Source organism: Lithobates pipiens, unplaced genomic scaffold, assembly GCF_037356315.1.
Source record: "Lithobates pipiens isolate NorthernLeopardFrog02 unplaced genomic scaffold, aLitPip1_a1.2 Scaffold_22, whole genome shotgun sequence".
Lineage (NCBI taxonomy): Eukaryota > Metazoa > Chordata > Amphibia > Anura > Ranidae > Lithobates > Lithobates pipiens.
The window spans coordinates 139,350,282-139,368,386 of record NW_027507784.1 but is presented as its reverse complement, the minus strand read 5'-3'; the positions used below and the strand labels follow the sequence as shown (position 1 = coordinate 139,368,386).

Here is an 18,105-nt window from a genome sequence, read left to right as displayed (position 1 = left end):
CTGTCCACTCACTACAGTATAGAGTAGTAAAGTCACTCCCGTGGCCATTCACATGTAGGCCCGAACCAGCTGCCTGTACTGATGAACCCACACAATGACAGTACTGGGGGTTCTGGTTCAGCAAAATAAGAGACCCTTCAGGCTTAAAGTATGCAGTTGGAGGGATTCGCTGGCATCGGTCCATTCATTAGCTTATGCACAGGCAACCATAGAAGTCTATGCAGCCGACTAGTGCTTGGGAGAAGCATGCTCAACAAAGAATACTAAATGTGGGTTGTCGACGAGTCTTCCAGCTGCTACCATAGCTGATCTAAGCTCTCCATTTCCACTGAGGAGAGGGACTTTTATAAAAAAAAGCTTGGATAGAATTTCATTTAAAACTTTAATGAGCCAGTTTACTACAAACTAATGTTCAGGCTATGGATGGACTCTATTTGTCATATTTGCCTTCATCACCGAAACTAAAAGAAAACCCTGCATTTTTGGTTCCGTTCAAAACAGGAATAGGAGGGGACATCTTTCAGTGGAGACCCTGGTGACAACTAGACAGGATCTCACTTTAGAAGGATTCCCCCTCACTTCCTGATTTGGCTATGGCACAGGAAATAAAGGGAAATCTCCCCAATAAGATACAGAAGGCCAAAAAATAATCTGAAACGGGGTATGACTCTCCCTTACTCCATTCAAAATCAAAAAACAAGTTCTGCTTTTAATTGCTCCTTTGTAACTTAATACATCTACTTGCTTGTACAGCAAAACCTTGGTATGAGAGTAACTTGGTTTGAGAGTGTTTTGCAAGACAAGGAACATTTAAAAAAAAAACATTTTGACTTGATATATAAGTGATTTATTGATATACAAGTAACGTCATGTCACACCCGAGTATAAAAGAGAAGAGAGGCACCTCTAAGTCAGCGATTCTCAACCAGGGTTCCTCCAGAGGTTGCAAGGGGTTCCTTCAGGATTGGGCAATTTCTGCCTCTCAGATAAGTTCCCACCGACGCCATTGATCTTTTTAGCTCTCTGTAAGGAGGCAATTCTTTCCAGTGACCACAAGTGTAAGGACCATTCTTCCCACTGACCATAACCCTAATGTATCATGAGTTGTAGATTTCTCATTTTTTGCAGGGGTTCCCCTGAGAACGGAGAACTATTTCAAGGGTTCCTCTGTGTTGAAAAAGGTTGGTCTAAGTGTGGCAATACGGATACATTTAATGAAGATACAACATTTAGCAACACATTGCTACAATTAGAGACGCCTCTCCTTATTAATACTCTGTAGCTCCTGCTGGATGTTGCTTCTAATCCCCTTGTGGAGGCTTCCATTTGTGGATGGACATTTTATGGTTGCACAACCTGGTCACATTGCTAGAATCTTTTTATATGGACTATAAACTGAAAGATCTATGAATAAACGGTTGTGGAACAAATCATTTGAGTTTCCATTATTTCTTATGGGGAAAATTTGTTTTGATATACAAGTGCTTTGGATTACAAGCATGTTTCTGGAAGGAATTACGCTCGCAATCCAAGGTTTTACTGTACTCGGATTTGTAATTTGCATTCCTTTCTTAGCTTCATATTGGTTATTATCTGATTTCTCCCAATTCTTCCTTACTGAATTTACTTTTATCTCTTGCTTGATTTCATTAGCTATCGTCTCATACGGCTTGTCATTCTTTTCTGGTCTGCACACTACTAGGTTTATCCATTTGTCGTTTAATCACTTCTTTGCTCTTATTTTAGATCATCTTCGCGTTTACCTAATTCTGTCTTACTAAAAATATATCGCAACAGCCCATCATTACTGATATTTGTAGAAGTACTTTAGCGCTTCACCCACTCCCTAGTTCAAGTGCTACCCAGCAAATGCTTCATATGCCAATACTGTCATTAAAACATACATGTTTATTTGAATCCAAAGATTTGCAATTTGGCAATTTAAAAATCAATCTGTTTATCTCTGGCGCTCAGCCTCTCTTATATCTGGGCACCAAATGCCAGACATTTTAATGGATAACAGCAGTCAAGATATGCTATATTGCCAAAAGTATTGTGACACCTGTCACATGGCCTTTAATGGCACCCTAGTCTTCATTCGTAGGGTTCAATATTAAGTTGGCCCACTCTTTGCAGCTATAACAGCTTCAACTCATCTGGGAAGGCCGTCCGCAAGGTTCAGGAGTGTCTATGGAAATGTTTGACCATTCTTTCAAAAGCGCATTTGTGAGGTCAGGCACTGATGTTGGACGAGAGGGCCTGGCTCGCAGCTTCTGCTTTAAATAACCCTACAAACTAAGACCAGGATGGCAATAAAGATCATGTAAAAAAAAAAAAAACACCCCACACTGCGTTTTCCATGTATTCCAATGGCCCTGGTTCAAACCAACGTAGAGCGTTCCAGTGCAGTCAATAAAAGTAGAATATTCTGCGTTTGTTTCTGTATGGAACGCAGCAAAAACACATTAAAAACGCACCCGTCCTTAACTGAGATAAAGAAAAAAAAATGTATGGGATTGCTTCGTAAACGCATCCAGAACACAGAAATTTTGGTGAGAATCTTAGCAATCTAATATTATATCTGACAGCATGGTAGACCAAAAATTCTTTTTTGGGGTACTCACCGATAGGTTGGACATCTGTGTTCCAGAAGTCTCATCCACAACAATCATTGCCACCGATCCTTCCTCCCATCCAAACCCAGTACCCAGGCTCTTCTTTACTGTAGACACTCACTTAACCTAATGCATTCTATACACTTAGCAATCAATGAAAATACAAAATAAAATAGACCCAATCATGTCCACAGAAACATGTAATTCAAATTCCCATATCCCCCTGAACACAGACATAACTCACTCTGCATGATGGGGCACCACCTCCTGCTGGAAAAATCTTCTAACGCTCTCTCTGAAAATGTCATGATCAGCACTGAAGACACGTCTGGTGCCAATATCCATTAAGCTCCTAGTTTGGGATGTCTCTGGTCGTAGCTTTTCCTCATTGTCACTGATCTGGGTGTGCTGGCATCTACAGAATAAAAAATAAAAAATAATAATGTTTTTTTTTGCATTTGTTGCAAGTAAAATTCCTATCACCAAAAGACCAGCTGCATAAACAAAGTTTAAATATAACCAACAAAGATGAGTCTGTTTTCTGAATGGTAAAAATACAGAAGTGTGCATCAGTGTTGTGGTGGCGAGTGGAAAAGCATGTGTGTGCTGTGGTGGCGAGGGAACAAGTGTGTGTGTGTGTGTGTGTGTGTGTGTGCTGTGGTGGCGAGGGAACAAGTGTGTGTGTGTGTGTGTGTGTGTGTGCGCTGTGGTGGCGAGGGAACAAGTGTGTGTGTGTGTGTGTGTGTGTGCGCTGTGGTGGCGAGGGAACAAGTGTGTGTGTGTGTGTGTGTGTGTGTGTGCGCTGTGGTGGCGAGGGAACAAGTGTGTGTGTGTGTGTGTGTGTGCGCTGTGGTGGCGAGGGAACAAGTGTGTGTGTGTGTGTGCGCTGTGGTGGCGAGGGAACAAGTGTGTGTGTGTGTGTGCGCTGTGGTGGCGAGGGAACAAGTGTGTGTGTGTGTGTGTGTGTGTGTGTGCGCTGTGGTGGCGAGGGAACAAGTGTGTGTGTGTGTGTGTGTGTGCGCTGTGGTGGCGAGGGAACAAGTGTGTGTGTGTGTGTGTGTGTGTGTGTGTGTGTGTGTGCGCTGTGGTGGCGAGGGAACAAGTGTGTGTGTGTGTGTGTGTGTGTGTGTGTGTGTGTGTGCGCTGTGGTGGCGAGGGAACAAGTGTGTGTGTGTGTGTGTGTGTGTGTGTGTGTGTGCGCTGTGGTGGCGAGGGAACAAGTGTGTGTGTGTGTGTGTGTGTGTGTGTGTGCGCTGTGGTGGCGAGGGAACAAGTGTGTGTGTGTGTGTGTGTGTGTGTGTGTGCGCTGTGGTGGCGAGGGAACAAGTGTGTGTGTGTGTGTGTGTGCGCGCTGTGGTGGCGAGGGAACAAGTGTGTGTGTGCGCTGTGGTGGCGAGGGAACAAGTGTGTGTGTGCGCTGTGGTGGCGAGGGAACAAGTGTGTGTGTGCGCTGTGGTGGCGAGGGAACAAGTGTGTGTGTGCGCTGTGGTGGCGAGGGAACAAGTGTGTGTGTGTGCGCTGTGGTGGCGAGGGAACAAGTGTGTGTGTGTGTGTGTGTGTGTGTGCGCGCTGTGGTGGCGAGGGAACAAGTGTGTGTGTGTGCGCGCTGTGGTGGCGAGGGAACAAGTGTGTGTGTGTGCGCGCGCTGTGGTGGCGAGGGAACAAGTGTGTGTGTGTGTGTGTGTGTGTGCGCGCTGTGGTGGCGAGGGAACAAGTGTGTGTGTGTGTGCGCGCTGTGGTGGCGAGGGAACAAGTGTGTGTGTGTGTGCGCGCTGTGGTGGCGAGGGAACAAGTGTGTGCGCGCTGTGGTGGCGAGGGAACAAGTGTGTGTGTGTGTGTGCGCGCTGTGGTGGCGAGGGAACAAGTGTGTGTGTGTGTGTGTGCGCGCTGTGGTGGCGAGGGAACAAGTGTGTGTGTGTGTGTGCGCGCTGTGGTGGCGAGGGAACAAGTGTGTGTGTGTGCGCGCTGTGGTGGCGAGGGAACAAGTGTGTGTGTGTGTGTGTGCGCGCTGTGGTGGCGAGGGAACAAGTGTGTGTGTGCGCTGTGGTGGCGAGGGAACAAGTGTGTGTGTGCGCTGTGGTGGCGAGGGAACAAGTGTGTGTGTGCGCTGTGGTGGCGAGGGAACAAGTGTGTGTGTGCGCTGTGGTGGCGAGGGAACAAGTGTGTGTGTGCGCTGTGGTGGCGAGGGAACAAGTGTGTGTGTGCGCTGTGGTGGCGAGGGAACAAGTGTGTGTGTGCGCTGTGGTGGCGAGGGAACAAGTGTGTGTGTGCGCTGTGGTGGCGAGGGAACAAGTGTGTGTGTGCGCTGTGGTGGCGAGGGAACAAGTGTGTGTGTGTGTGTGTGTGCACGCGCTGTGGTGGCGAGGGAACAAGTGTGTGTGTGTGCGCGCTGTGGTGGCGAGGGAACAAGTGTGTGTGTGTGCGCGCGCGCTGTGGTGGCGAGGGAACAAGTGTGTGTGTGTGTGTGTGCGCGCTGTGGTGGCGAGGGAACAAGTGTGTGTGTGTGTGTGTGCGCGCTGTGGTGGCGAGGGAACAAGTGTGTGTGTGTGTGTGCGCGCTGTGGTGGCGAGGGAACAAGTGTGTGTGTGTGTGTGCGCGCTGTGGTGGCGAGGGAACAAGTGTGTGTGTGTGTGTGCGCGCTGTGGTGGCGAGGGAACAAGTGTGTGTGTGTGTGTGCGCGCTGTGGTGGCGAGGGAACAAGTGTGTGTGTGTGTGTGCGCGCTGTGGTGGCGAGGGAACAAGTGTGTGTGTGTGTGTGCGCGCTGTGGTGGCGAGGGAACAAGTGTGTGTGTGTGCGCGCTGTGGTGGCGAGGGAACAAGTGTGTGTGTGTGCGCGCTGTGGTGGCGAGGGAACAAGTGTGTGTGTGTGTGTGTGCGCGCTGTGGTGGCGAGGGAACAAGTGTGTGTGTGTGTGTGTGCGCGCTGTGGTGGCGAGGGAACAAGTGTGTGTGTGCGCTGTGGTGGCGAGGGAACAAGTGTGTGTGTGCGCTGTGGTGGCGAGGGAACAAGTGTGTGTGTGTGCTGTGGTGGCGAGGGAACAAGTGTGTGTGTGTGCGCGCTGTGGTGGCGAGGGAACAAGTGTGTGTGTGTGCGCGCGCTGTGGTGGCGAGGGAACAAGTGTGTGTGTGTGCGCGCGCTGTGGTGGCGAGGGAACAAGTGTGTGTGTGTGTGTGTGCGCGCTGTGGTGGCGAGGGAACAAGTGTGTGTGTGTGCGCGCTGTGGTGGCGAGGGAACAAGTGTGTGTGTGTGTGCGCTGTGGTGGCGAGGGAACAAGTGTGTGTGTGCGCTGTGGTGGCGAGGGAACAAGTGTGTGTGTGTGTGCGCTGTGGTGGCGAGGGAACAAGTGTGTGTGTGTGTGCGCTGTGGTGGCGAGGGAACAAGTGTGCGTGTGTGCGCTGTGGTGGCGAGGGAACAAGTGTGCGTGTGTGCGCTGTGGTGGCGAGGGAACAAGTGTGCGTGTGTGCGCTGTGGTGGCGAGGGAACAAGCGTGCGTGTGTGCGCTGTGGTGGCGAGGGAACAAGCGTGTGTGTGGGTGCTGCAGTGGCGGCGTGGGAACAAGCGTGTGTGTGGGTGCTGTGGTGGCGAGGGAACAAGCGTGTGTGTGGGTGCTGTGGTGGCGAGGGAACAAGTGTGTGTTATTCCGCTATACCTGCTGCAGCGCCTCGGTGTATAGCGGAATAACAGCTTGCTGGAACATCGGTCTGCCAAGTTACTCTACGCTCGGTCACTGTTCTATGCTCCTTTATGATCTGGTTGCTTGACATTACTTACGGCTTTCATGTGCTCAGGTTCAGCCCATACAGAGGAGCCTCAGTTTGGCCAATGACGGTCATGTCAATTACTAGGCAAGATGTCATTACAATGTGAGAAAAATCTTAAAGATGAAGTGACATTTCAGCAGCTGTGTGGGCTTTATCTGTATGCCAGCTTTGCTGTACTATACTGAAGTAACTCTCTGCACTATTTGCTTGCTACTTTATTTCTCTGGTATCTTAATGTTGCATTTTGACATTTGAGGGACATGGTCCAAATGCACTATATTATTAATGATTAGCCAAAGGCAATAAGCTGGCAGCGTCATTATGGATAACCATTGGCCTCTTTTGGATGTTCAGCAGAAGCTACGTTCTTGTGATAATCAGTAAGGGCGATATGCTATTTAATGGCCCCATTTGGGTGAATTTTTGTTTATTTTAGACTATTTTTGACACTCCAAGTACTGTGTTTAGACTTGGGCAACCCTATACTAGTTGTTCTTGTTTATTCTTAACCACTTAAGGACTCTTTTTCTGACAATCGTTTACAAGCAAAATGCTGGCATGGGGCCGGTGCATTCATAACATGCTTCATGTTACACCCTGAATATGGGTGTAACAGGTTATGAAAGGTGAGCTTATCCTTTAATGAATAATATAAAATAAAATAATAAAAAAAAAAAAAAAAAACACACACACACACACACACACACAAACTCTATATGTATCCCAATTATTTTTTTTTGTGTAAAAGATGATGTTACACTGAGTAAATAAATACCCAACAAGCCATGCTTTAAAATTGCGCACACTCGTGCAATGGCGGTACTTAAGTCTCCATAGCCAACACTTATAATTAAGTATACATTTCTACAGGTTACCTGTTTAGCGCTACAGGAAGTCTAGTGCAAAAATGATTGCTCTCGCTCTGACATTCGTAGTGATACCTCATGTGTGGTTTGAACACCGTTTACATATGTGGGCGTGACCTACATATGTGTTCACCACTGCACGCGAGCACATGGAATCGAGGGCATGTAAAATAAAAAATGATTTTTTTTTATTCCACTTTTTTCATGTTTACACTTTTATTGCTAGCACAAGGAATGTAAACCTCACTTGCGATAGCAATAGAGCATGACAGATCCTCTTTATGGAGATCTAAAGGTTCAATAAGATCTGGGATCCCAAGCTGTTTGCCGAGAGGCTGAGCCAGGTGTCTGTTCAGGGTCCTGGGTAAATCCTGATCATATGGTCAAGATCTTTCCCCAGCCTGGACCAGCTCTGTGACGTCAGCCGATCTCGGCCTGAAGGCCGCTGTCTGCTGAAAACAGGTTACAAGTGCAGAACGAACTGCACTCCGGTGATCCACAGGAGGAAAAGTACAGCCAATCAAGCGTTCACTGTATTTTTCCCCTTTAATATTCAGATGGTAAATGAGTAGTAATGAGTTAAAACGTATAGGAAGTCTTCACCACTATTCACATTTGCATAGGGGGTATTCTACACCAGTCACACATTTAATATTGTATGAGGGGGCAATGCTACACTTCCTTGTCTTTGGTAATATTTATTTTCACCATTTAAAAGTAGTAGTGTGGTAGCATTTGCATAAAAATATTTAGAAGATGTGCACTGAGCTGGGGAAAATTAAAAAAAAAAAGAAATAAAATAAAAAATACCCTTGCAGTGGCCCATCTCCTCCACCTGGCACCGAAAGGGATAAATACTTGTAATGTCTAGGTGTGTGGAAAGAAGGAAAAAGACTTTATTTTATGCTTCAGCAAGCTGGGTCCTGCTGGAACAGGGCAAGTAATACAGCCCCTTCCCCAATACCCTAGACCAGTGATGGCAAACCTTGGCACCCCAGATGTTTTAGAATTACATATCCCATAATGCTCATGCATTCTGCAGTGTAGTTGAGCATCATGGGAAATGTGGTTCCAATACATCTGGGTTGGCAAGGTTCGCCATCATTGCCCTAGACAGAAGGAGCATTTAGGCAAGAGGGGAATTTCTGTTCAGCTTTAAACTGGTCACTTCATTAGCCTATCAAACACAGATCCAAAGCCCGTGTTCACATTGGAGAAACTTGTCATGCAATTTGACAGGTCGAATTGCATGCCAAGTCGCAACCCTATTGCTGGCGATCGACTGTGGTGCTGCATCGATTCGAAAAAGTAAATTTGTGTACTACTTTTGGTGATTTCGGGTGCGACTTGCATAGACATCTGTGCATGAAGCCGCACAGATGTCTTCCAAGTCACACTGACATACGGCTTTAAAAATGTGCTATTTCAGATGAAGTCGCACAATTTCAAAGCCGCAGTCAATGTGAACAAGGGCTAAGACCATTGTCACAGGAACAGGCATCACCATTGGAGGATTTCACCCGTATTCCAATGACAACTGTAAAATGTTGGATTCTGTCAAGGTGGCAACAGTCACCAGGCAAAAAAAAAAAGGAATCTTGCTGCTGAAGACAGACAGCTATAGACACACGGAGAGAGTTCTAGCACTCCATTACTTATATACACAAAAGAAAAAAAAAACCCATTGGGGCTTTAGACCTACTATAATAATCATAGTAGGTAGAATAGGAGGTGAAATCCAATATAGGGCATTCCCAAGGTCACTGACGAAGGGAGCCAGGTCAGGCCTGCTCATTCCCTATGGCAGTGTGCCAGCACTAGACATCACATGGTCACTCTAATATAAGAAGCTAATGGAAATTGATGGTAAGTAAATGTACTAAGAGGAAACTTCACATTTGCCAAAAAAATGTATTGTTCTGCTTCTGTTGGAGAAGAAAAGATATGCAAACTGACTATGGATGCAAAAAAAAAAAAGTGTAGGGCTTCCTGAGCTCGTTCCCCTGGAGTTAGAAGGAAAGGAGTGGATATCTTTGAAGGAGGTGATGGGATCCACTATACTGGACATATAAAAAAGGGAAATCCCATATTAAAATATTCACTGCGTGCATTGTATGTGCTGTCTGACAGCTTCACAAAAAAAAAAAAAAAAAAAAAAGAAGGATCTTGATGCACTTAAAGAGCTTATTAACCCCTTTTATATGAGACTATGCCAGCACCTCTATTAGAGGCTGGCATAGCACACTATGTCAGTAGTTTTCAAAAACAAGAGTTCTAAATACCTAATTTGAGCTGTTTTCAGGCCGGTCACGTGACTCGCAGACGCTTTCCAGCTCTGATGGATGTCTTCTGCAGGAGGAGCCGTGATCTCCCTCTCATGTCAGTTGTTGTGGAGTTCACATTATAAAACCACATATGAAACCTTTGATGTTGTGCAGACTATATATTTATATGTACGATTCCACGCATTGATATATGTATGGATTTTTATACTGTTCTGTAAAACGATTTTGTGTATCATTTTTGTGAATAAATTTGTAATATATTTTTTACTTATATTTTGGTCTGCCTTAAAAGTCCCGCTGTATCGGGGGGTACTGCGATCTCCTTGTTATGGGATCTTTCCATTTACACGTTTTGGGATGTTGGCGGCAATGATATTGGAAAGTTTGATGCTTTCCTTTATGGTTCGTCTCTTATATAAAAAAATATGCCAAAGAATGAAGGCGGTTCTGACGGCAAAAGAGGGGGTTCAACTCGGGGCTAGCAAGGTGTACCTAATAAAGTGGCTGGTGAGTGAAAATATATTATATACATATACACACACACTTCAAAGACATGCTGGTAGGTTAATTGGCTTCTGTCCAAAATTGGCCCTAGTATATGAATGGGGACCTTGGATCGTGGGCTCCTTGAGGGTAGGGACCGATGTGAGTGTGCAATGTACAGGGATAGGGATAATTGTAGACACTCACGTTGAACTGGATGGACTAGTGTCTTTATTCAACCTTACTATGTAATTATGGTGTCAGTGACTGCAATAATAACACACACACTATATTATGTATGTGTTTATATATATATATATATATATATATATATATATATATATATATATATATATATATATATATACACACACACACACACACACACACACACACACACACACACACACACACATATATATATATATATATATATATATATATATATATATATATATATATATATATATATATATATATATATATATATACACACACACACACACACACACACACACACACACACACACACACACATACATACATATACACACACAATGATTAATCTAATCTATGATTAGATGTCTAGGCAGTTAAAATTACAGGGGGGGGGGGGGGGGGGGGTGATTTTTTATATATAGATTTGTTTAATCTATGATGTGATTTTATATAGTAATAACTGTATGAATATAGTATGAGGAGTGTATTGCAATGTAGTGGGCGGGGTTAGTGAGTGGTGGGCGGGGCGGGCAGGGAAGTGGGGTAAAGGTGAAGCTGGGTACACACAATGTGACTTTGCCCGATCATAGAGAACAGTGAGAGTCCGGTGTAATGTATACAGGGGATTGTGAATGGATCGCTCTGCAGATGATGAGATTCGGAGGATTCGTCGGACAGATCGCACAGTCCTCATATACATCGCACACACACAGTCACTACCTATCGCTCAGTCCTGCTAGTCACTTACCGCACGGCAGCACAGCCCGGGGCTCTGGAGGGAAGTCTGGCGGAGCTGTTGAGCCTCTGCAGTGATCTCCCTAGAAGTCCGAAGCGGGCAGCCATTGCTGACTATTGAAGGTCTATGTGTACTATTGTGGTAGGAGAAGCCGACAGGAACTAAGAGCAGGAGGGAGGGGCCAGTCCGCTCTACTCTCCTATTGACCTTTCACACAGTAGAGTGAGTGTTACAGCGCCATCTTGTGGCTGATCTGGGAATGTTTGTTGTAACCAAGTGACTCCTAGAAGCTGATGGGGATTAGTTTCTGATCCACCATAGATCAGTGCTTCTCAATCCTCCTAGTGCTGTGACCCCTTGATAAAATTATTTTGTAGTGTGGATTGTCAGCATCCAAGGCAAGACAAGTAATTTGCGCCCCTAACCCACAGACATTTAGCACTCCGGGTCCCTTCAACTCGTACAGTATTAACCCCCTTATGGTACATTGTGGATGGATCACTCTTTATCTTTGTTCTCCTTTCTTTCCCTTTTATCTCTCTATCCTAATTTCTTGGTTTTTCCCCCATCCTTCTCTAGATGTCTTTCTTTTCTCTTATTCTTTTTCTCCCTTTTTCTTTGTTCCTCCCCCTCTTTTCTTCTCCCTTCCATGTATTCTCTATTTTTTATTCCTTCTCTTACTCCTTGGTGGAGGAAGTTGGGATCAGTGGCAGTGCTGGGGGGAGTTGGGATCAGTGGCAGTGCTGGGAGGAGTTTGCTCTGACTGAATGAAGACAGAGATTGTTGTTCTCCATCTTCTTCCCTATCAGAACATAGGCATGTGCTTACATAGGCAGATTGCCATTCTGGCCGTCAGACATGGGGTCCAGCGGACCCCCTGATTGGCATCCCCTGTGTCCAATCAGCACACGATCACGCCTCCAGCGGCGTGCATGCTACCCAGTGGCTATTGCACAAAATGACGAACAGGTATGTGATTTCACACTATAGAGCCATCCTGCTGCAGTAAATATGCGGTAGGCAGTCAGCAAGTGGTTAATAATTTTAGCAAATCCTATAAAATGACACTAAAATTATGGTTCTGGTACAAAACATTGCAAAGTTATTTACAAATTAAATAAAGTGGGGATTTTTTTTTTATTTTGAGCTTTTTTTAAATGGTAAATGTGTAAAAAAAATAATTAAACTTCCTAAGAAAAAAAAATGTGAAAAAAAAATAATTAACTCACCTCTAAATGCATGTTGCTAGGGGGTCCCTCGTAGCCTGCCTCCTTCAGTGCCCGGGCACCTGACGTCACTTCCCCTTGGTGCAGTCAGTTATCTGGGACACGTGACAGGTTCCAGATGACTGCGCGGTCATATCACGGCGCCACTAGCGCATGCGCAGTGGGTGCCTGGCTGTGAAGCCACAGCCGGGTGCCCACAGTAAGAATGCTGGCGCCGCTGAGCAGAGCAGGGAACAAGCGGGGCTTCATTCCCCCACATCGCTGGACCCTGGGAAAGGTAAGTGTCCGATTATTAAAAGTCAGCAGCTGCAGTATTTGTAACTGCTGACTTTACTTTTTTTTTTTAAGGGGCGCCCCACTTTAAATGTGTAAAAATATTAACAAGGAAAGCAAATAGTTTAAATATGAATAGTTAATAAAATAGAAACAAATAAAAAAATCAACAGGAAAATAATAAGGGACTAGTAGAATAAGGAGCTAATTACTGATGATTGGAGTAAACTAAGGGTTAATAAGGGGTCAAACAGAGGAACATTTAACTGTGCTTTGCAGATCTAAGTTCATCCATTTGATCTACAGATGAATGTACAGAAAGATACAAAAGTAACATTATGTTACATTGTAACATTCTATGTGTCTCTGTAGTGTTGTTTACAAACACTGATTCGGACTTCTTATTTGACAGGTGAAGCTGCAGATATCTGACTATACAGCGATCCCAGCTTTGATTTATCAAAGCTGACAAATACTATATACTGGGAAGGGGAGGGAGAAGGTCCCAGAAGTAGGACAGAGAGACTGGATATGCTACAAATGCCCTGTGTACAATGATGGAGTTTTTTGGGCTGGTGTAGCACGCCCAAAGTCAGAAACTAGTTAATGCGGTAGTAAACTGCCAGAAAATTTTTAAAAATTGGGCCCCCTGCAGGTTTAAGTTATAATGTACTAGTATGCAGTGCATACTAGCACATTGTGACAGACTTACCTGGACACAGAGCCCTCCAGCGCCGTGCTGTCATGGCTCCCCCATGCTTCCATCTTCACCCGGTCTTCCTTCCGAGTTCGCATACTCCGCCTCTTTGAGTGGCCAAGGCTGCTAAGACAAGTACAGTAATACCTTGGTTTGCAAGCATAATTCATTCCAGAAGCATGCTTGTAATTCAAAGCACTCTTATATTAAAGCAAATTTTCCCATAAGAAAAAATGGAAACTCAGATAATTCGTTCCACAACCATTTATTCATATAAAAATGATCAAAATATGAGCAAATGCTCATATTAATACTGTACAGTACTGTATTACGAATACTGTACTGTACCTCTGTGTTGAAAAAATAAATAAAAGAAGAATCACAGTTTAACCACTTAAGCCCCGGACCATTTGGCTGGCCAAAGACCAGACTACTTTTTGCAATTCGGCACCGTGTCACTTTACCTGACAATTGCGCGGTCGTGCGACGTGGCTCCCAAAAAATTGACGTCCTTTTTTTTCCACAAATAGAGCTTTCTTTTGGTGGTATTTGATCACCTCTGCGTTTTTTGTTTTTTTTGCGCTATAAACAAAAAGAGAGCGACAATTTTGAAAAAATGCATTATTTTAAACTTTTTTCTATAATAAATATCCCCAAAAAATATATAAAAAACCCTAGGGCCGTTTATGCTACCAATGTTGCATAACGGTGATTTTCGCAGCCGAGCCATGCTGCCGCAGTACAACTGCGGCAGCTGGTCGGCATGCGGATAATTAAAAAAAAACGAATTACGCTCACAATGTTAAGGAGTCTGGAGCTCATCCATGTAATGCCGCTGTGTATATTATAGTAAAGGCGCTGGTGTACAGTATACAGCGCTATATGTGGCCAGAGGTTCGGGGGCGATGGTGACTCCCATCGCTTCCCGGAGAACTCTGTGATACTCGGGAACTGTTGACCTCACTTCCGGGTGTCCGAACACACGTAACGTCTGCCCCACTAAGCTGGAGTGTCTCTGGATGTCTCTGACAGCTTTATTGTACATATAGAAAGCGGCTTTATATGACTGAACACCAGACTTAACATTGTGAGTGTAATTCTTTTGTTTTTACAGTAAAATTCATGCTCGCATATCAAGACAAAATCTAAAAAAGAATGTTGGTCGTCTTTCACAATGCTCGTATACCGTGTTACTCGTAAACCAAGGTATTACTGTATGCCATCTCTTCAGATACAACGGTGAGGCCTTATATGCTTACCTATAGGAACAAGTTAAAAAGTGGACTTTGCTTCCACTTTAAACCCAAAAGTAAACATTAGTTATATGGTATTGCAGCTTACCCATCATTAGATGTGATGGCTAGATTCGTTTAATTCTGTAGCCCTCTTTTGGGGTTGGTTATTAGTAATGACCCTCCCCAAACAGGTGTTGTAGTGTGGTACCCCACCAGCAGAAGGATGCAGGGTTCTCAACCAGGCAGGTTGAGGGGCTCCAGGGGAGTTGTTTATTTGGGAGGAAACTGGCTTTTCAGTTTCCTCATTGTTTACAAAAATCCAGTTGGGGACCTGGAGCCTGGAGATTCCATAGCGTTATGGGTGGGGCGGAATCTCCAATCCTGGGACCGGGTTTTGGAAACAGCCAGAAGTCTGGCTGGTTGATTGAACAGGTGGGTCCTGGGACCATGGTTCTGGGCTCCACCCTCCCGAGGAGTCCAGGCAAGCAAGGGAGAAGTGTGCATGTCTGCACAGTTCTGTCTGTCAGAGCAGAGAGAGGGTCCAAGCCCATGGGCTGGAACAGCAAGGAAGCTGGAAGAGTGCTGAGGTATAGAGTGGACAGGAACTCTATTATTGAGCCGAGAGGGCTGAAGCATAAGCCTGAGCAGCAGTGCTGCTAAAGAGAGCCAGGTGGCTTGGTATTTTCTATTCAACTTACAGTGTTTGCTGTGGAAAACTGATACCCCTGTGTGGGCAACCCTCCTGTTATTGGACTTTTTTTTTCATTTAATAAAAGTGGGCCAACAAGCCCTTAAATTGCATGACTGGCGTGGACTCTGCTCACTGGTGTGCTCTACACAGAAGCTAAAGAACCCCCAAATATCACACAGGATATTGAACTAAACCTGTAGGTAAATAAGAGATCCAGAGAGTGGGTTTGTTAATAAAGTTGTCAGTGCCTTAGCCCAGGACTGGGCCTCTGTGCACAGAGGGGGTTCATTTCCTGGGAAATTAACCAGTAATATAAAAAAAAGTATTCAGGAGCAGAGTAACTACTGCAACCAGCATATAACATTACCGATAAGTATATAGATGCTCACCAGTATTGAAATAATACAAGCTTTAAAGATTTATCTTTAGAAAGGAATAATAATTGTCCATACATCTAATGTACAAATGTGTATTATCAGCAAAGGGCCCATTAGGAGTCCAGGGTATAAATAGCTATTAATAGAGATACCCATGGGTGTTCATAAGGGGGGGCAATGCCCCCTCTGGAGTCCTTGCGGTAGGCCACCTGCCCTGGGCTGCTTTGAGCTGTGTCTGCAGTGGCGCCCAGGGCTGATCCAAGTGTCCTCCTCCTCCTCTTGTGTACATCACACATGTCATGGAGCTTGCGTCTGAATTCTTTGGCGGTGCTGTAACAAAGTCCCGCCTCCTAGACCTGTGATAGGCAGAACAGGAGGTCTAGGATGCAGGACTTTGTTACAGTGCCACCAAAGAATTCAGACTCAAACTCTGTGGCAAAGCAGGAGATACCCGCTGTGTGATCCAGGCACTGGTGAGGCTGCATTGATGGGCACAGTGAGGCTGCATTGATGGGCACAGTGAGTCTAAATTGATGGGCACAGTGAGGCTGCATTAATGGGCACAATCAGGCTGCATTGATTGGCACAGTGAGGCTGCATTTGATGAGCACTGGTGAGGCTGCATTTGATGAGCACAGTGAGGCAGTATTGATGGGCACTGGCGAGTCTGCATCGATGGGCACAATGAGGGTGCATTGATGGGCACAGTGAGGCTGCATTGATGGGCACAGTGAGGCTGCATTTGATGGGCACTGATGAGGCTGCAGTTGACGGGCACAGTGTAGTAAGGTGAAAAAAAGAGTAAGAAGACTAAGTAAAGGGGGATCTATTCTATGGGGGACCTGCCCCGACCTGCTCTAAAAGGGGATCTATATGGGGGACCCTCTCCTGGCCTACTCTAAAGGGGGACTATATAGGGGACCCTCTCCTAGCCTGCTCTAAAGGGGAACTATATAGGGGACCCGCTCCTGGCCTGTGCTTTATGTGATAATGACTAAGCCCCTCTCCTTCATGACATTGTCGGAAAGGGGCAGATCATGGGTGACCTTAAAATGATGCCCACCCCCCCCCCCCCCCAAAAAAAGTTCTGCGGGCACCCATGGAGATACATCTGGATGAATGTTGCAGAGAAGTCCAATTGCAGGGAGTTCTGAGGATAATGCAGCATCTGTCTTTGTGTCAGAGACCTGTGGCAGAAACACAAGATTAGCATTAATGGAGGTAGCTTCCAACTGTTGTCCAACCAGCCTGGAATGGAACTTCTCACTCGCATGTGGGCACTTGAACTCAGAGTCAGCTTATCTATTCTGCTCCTTAGTCCCTCCCTAGTAGTTTATAATGGTCTATTTTGGCTCGGAGCATGTACAGGACGTGTCTGACACGTTCTCTCTCTCACTCTCTCCAAACGTCCTCCTCCCAGGGTTTCAAATCAAGGGATAGAAAGTACATACATAATTATACACAACACTGAAATTTGCAGCTAACAGTAGAGGCCAACAGATCCCTACACTTTTAGGCTTTATTTCCTTTATTTTCACCTGATGATCTGGCCAGTAAGTCTGTTGTTTCACAATAGAGCAAGCTCTTCTCTAGATGTATTAGTTAGAGGGTTGAAACAAACCATTTACCACTGACAGAAGTAATGATCATCTTTTATTTATGTAAAACCTTTATGTACCTTAAACCCTGAAGGAACAAACGATTTCTGTAGCTGCTTATAAAGTATGAGCTGAAGTTTGGCTTCAATTTGTTAGTGTATCTAAATCTGCTAGTACTGTACATCTAACACCCCCCTCCCAGACTAACAATGCTGCTGTCCAAAGGTGTCCCCTGTTCTCCTTCATCCAGAGTGTAGGTACTCTAATACAGCAGGTGTATTACTGGCCAGATCACCAGGTGAAAACAGAGGGGCAAAAAGCCCCAAAAATACTAATGCAGCCACCAAAACTTAAGATCGGTAAGCTGCAATATATTACATTTTTGGTTTTGGGTTTAATACTGCTTTAAAGCACCTTCTTGTGGGTGATCTGGTACAGTGCCTTGAAAAAGTATTTACACCTTTTGAAATTTTCCACATTTTGTCAGTGAAGCACTGACCCCCGAAGGAGCTGCTGGTTATTTTTGGGCTTACATTACATTCTCCTCCTCGTGCTCATCTAGGGATTACCCGAGGTAGATGGCCCAATAAACTGTAGAGACCAGGGGCATAACTATAGGGGGTGCAGCAGTCGCGACCGCAACCGGGCCCTGTGATGTAGGGGGCCCATGCAGCCCCCTCTGCATATGGCCGGCAGCAGCATAGGCAGCTAGCGGTACCAGTGCACCATGCACACGGTGGTGGAGGTGGAGGGTGACTAGCAGAGCTCCATGCTCGACTATCGCACTGGCTGCTCTTTAGTTGTGCATTCCCCGCATGACCTGTGTCTTCAGCTGGCTCCTCAGAGTACCCCTCTCCTGCTCCATGCATTGTCGCTCAGTCCGATGTCTGTTCTCCCCAGCCAGAGTCCCGCCCCCTCCCGAGTCTGGCCCACACTGCACTGCTTCTCCCAGGTAAACAAACTTTAAGCACACAGATGCAGTGCAGCCCTATGGGAACCGGCCCCCAGAGGACACTGCAGGCTTGTCTGCCAGCCCCCCTCCT

The 18,105-nt window shown here is 45.6% G+C and overlaps 1 protein-coding gene across 1 annotated transcript in view; it reads right to left on the bottom strand.

Moving 5' to 3' along the window:
• The window catches only part of ACADL (acyl-CoA dehydrogenase long chain), a 58,732-nt gene extending 47,589 nt beyond the window's left edge, over nucleotides 1–11,143 (bottom strand). The window contains exons 1-2 of the mRNA XM_077448358.1: nucleotides 10,978–11,143; nucleotides 2,860–3,030 (exon numbers count right to left, since the gene is read on the bottom strand). Of these exons, the coding sequence (XP_077304484.1) occupies nucleotides 2,860–3,030; nucleotides 10,978–11,072 (266 nt within the window). The 5' untranslated portion in view covers nucleotides 11,073–11,143. The remainder of the gene's footprint in view (nucleotides 1–2,859; nucleotides 3,031–10,977) is intronic.
• Between the last annotated feature and the right edge of the window lie 6,962 nt (nucleotides 11,144–18,105).